This window comes from Dromiciops gliroides, chromosome 3, assembly GCF_019393635.1.
Source record: "Dromiciops gliroides isolate mDroGli1 chromosome 3, mDroGli1.pri, whole genome shotgun sequence".
Taxonomy (NCBI): Eukaryota; Metazoa; Chordata; class Mammalia; order Microbiotheria; family Microbiotheriidae; genus Dromiciops; species Dromiciops gliroides.
The window spans coordinates 395,520,760-395,522,432 of NC_057863.1; the positions used below are offsets into that span (position 1 = coordinate 395,520,760).

The 1,673-nt window shown below is 44.2% G+C and overlaps 1 protein-coding gene across 1 annotated transcript; it reads left to right on the plus strand.

Annotated features, from left to right (window-relative positions):
- Positions 1–311: 311 nt before the first annotated feature.
- On the plus strand, positions 312–824 carry LOC122751963 (translocon-associated protein subunit delta-like). The gene has a single exon (XM_043999216.1). It carries the CDS (start codon positions 312–314, stop codon positions 822–824), a length of 513 nt encoding a protein of 170 aa, XP_043855151.1.
- The last annotated feature ends 849 nt before the right edge of the window (positions 825–1,673 follow it).

A 1,673-nucleotide genomic window follows, 5' to 3' on the forward strand; every position in this document is an offset into this window, starting at 1 on the left:
TCACAGAGCTAGTAAGTGTTAAGTGTCTGAGGCCGGATTTTAACTCAGGTCCTCCTAAATTCAGGGCCAGTGCTCTATCCACTGTGCCACCTAGCTGCCCCCAGGTCTATTTTTTTACAATATACTTTTCTAATTTTGCAGAGGTGCCTGTCTCCGCTGGAGGAGGTCAGTTGGCTGAGGCCACGTTACGGCCACGCTGTGGCTGTGCTCTCCCAATGGGCAGAGGCCTGGCTGACCTTCCCGTGATTGGCTCGAAAGAGCTGATTACACCTGCATTCCGGCCCAGCCCCTAACGATTAAATTGGCCGGTCATGCTCAGTGTGCTCGCGCTTGGGCGTTGGAGAGATCTGATGGAGGCCTCCCTGGAGCCCGCCCCGGCCTCCGCCCACCGATGCCTTATCCTCCTGCTCCTGCTCCTCATCTTGCTCTCTGGCTGCTCAGCGGATCCCTGCACTGATCCTGTGATTACTCCTTCCTACTACACCACCTCGGATGCAGTCATTTCCACTGAGACTGTTTTCATCGTTGAGATCTCTTTGATGTGCAAGAATGGGGCACAGAACGTAGCCCTCTATGCTGATGTTAATGGAAAGCGGTTTCCAGTGACACGTGGCCAGGATATCGGACGTTATCAGGTATCCTGGAGCTTGGAACATAAGAATGCCCATTCTGGAACCTATGAAGTCAAATTCTTTGATGAAGAATCCTACAGTCTTCTGAGAAAGGCCCAGAGAAACAATGAAGATATTTCAGCCATTAGACCCTTGTTCACAGTCAGTGTGGATCACCGGGGGTGCCTGGAATGGGCCATGGGTCTCTACTGAGGTACTGGCGGCAATTATCGGCATGGTGATCTATTACATGGCCTTCAGTGCCAAAAGCAACATTCAGGCCTGAGCCATATGAATCGAGTTTCCTTGCACAGACTTTGTCTTCATGCAAAATAAAATGCTTTGTTAATAGAGAAAAAAATACTTTTCTGTGCCCTTTCCCCTCCTTTCTTCTATTTTTGTGAGCCATACAATATGTGTTACCCTATCTACATGACAGTCATGCCAACATTTGAAGATGATTTATATTATATATGTATGTATGTATATGTATACATATGTCTCTCTGTGTGTGTGTGTATATATATATATATATATATATATATATATATATATATATATATATTTATTTTTTTCTATGACAAACTTTTCCAGCTCTTTCAAGCATTCTTTACATGTGCTATTCCCCTACTCAAGCAGCACCTTAAAATCAGATCATCTGTTCACAGAATCCTAGTGCTAGAAGAGAAAACAGAGATTCCAGAAGTTAATCCAATGCCCTCATTTTATGGTTGAGGAAATAAAGGCCTACAAGGGTTGGGGTCAGTACTTGAATTCAGGTTTTCTAAATATTAAAGGAATTCAATGTATTAACGATACTGCCCAAACACTCTAACTTTCCACTTCCTCAATTTACTCATTTCAATCCCCCATTCTTCCACCTGTCTTCAATTTCTTCCTGTCTACTAGCTTCTCCTACAAGCTTTTAACATACCCATGTCTTTTCCATATTAAAAACAAAAACACCTTAGGGGCAGCTAGGTGGTTCAATGGATAGAGCACTGGCCCTGGATTCAGGGGGACTGAGTTCAAATCCAGCCTCAGACACTTAACACTTACTAG

Excerpts from the sequence above, each read along its gene's own strand:
- LOC122751963 (XM_043999216.1), top strand. The coding sequence starts at position 312 with ATGCTCAGTGTGCTCGCGCTTGGGCGTTGGAGAGATCTGATGGAGGCC.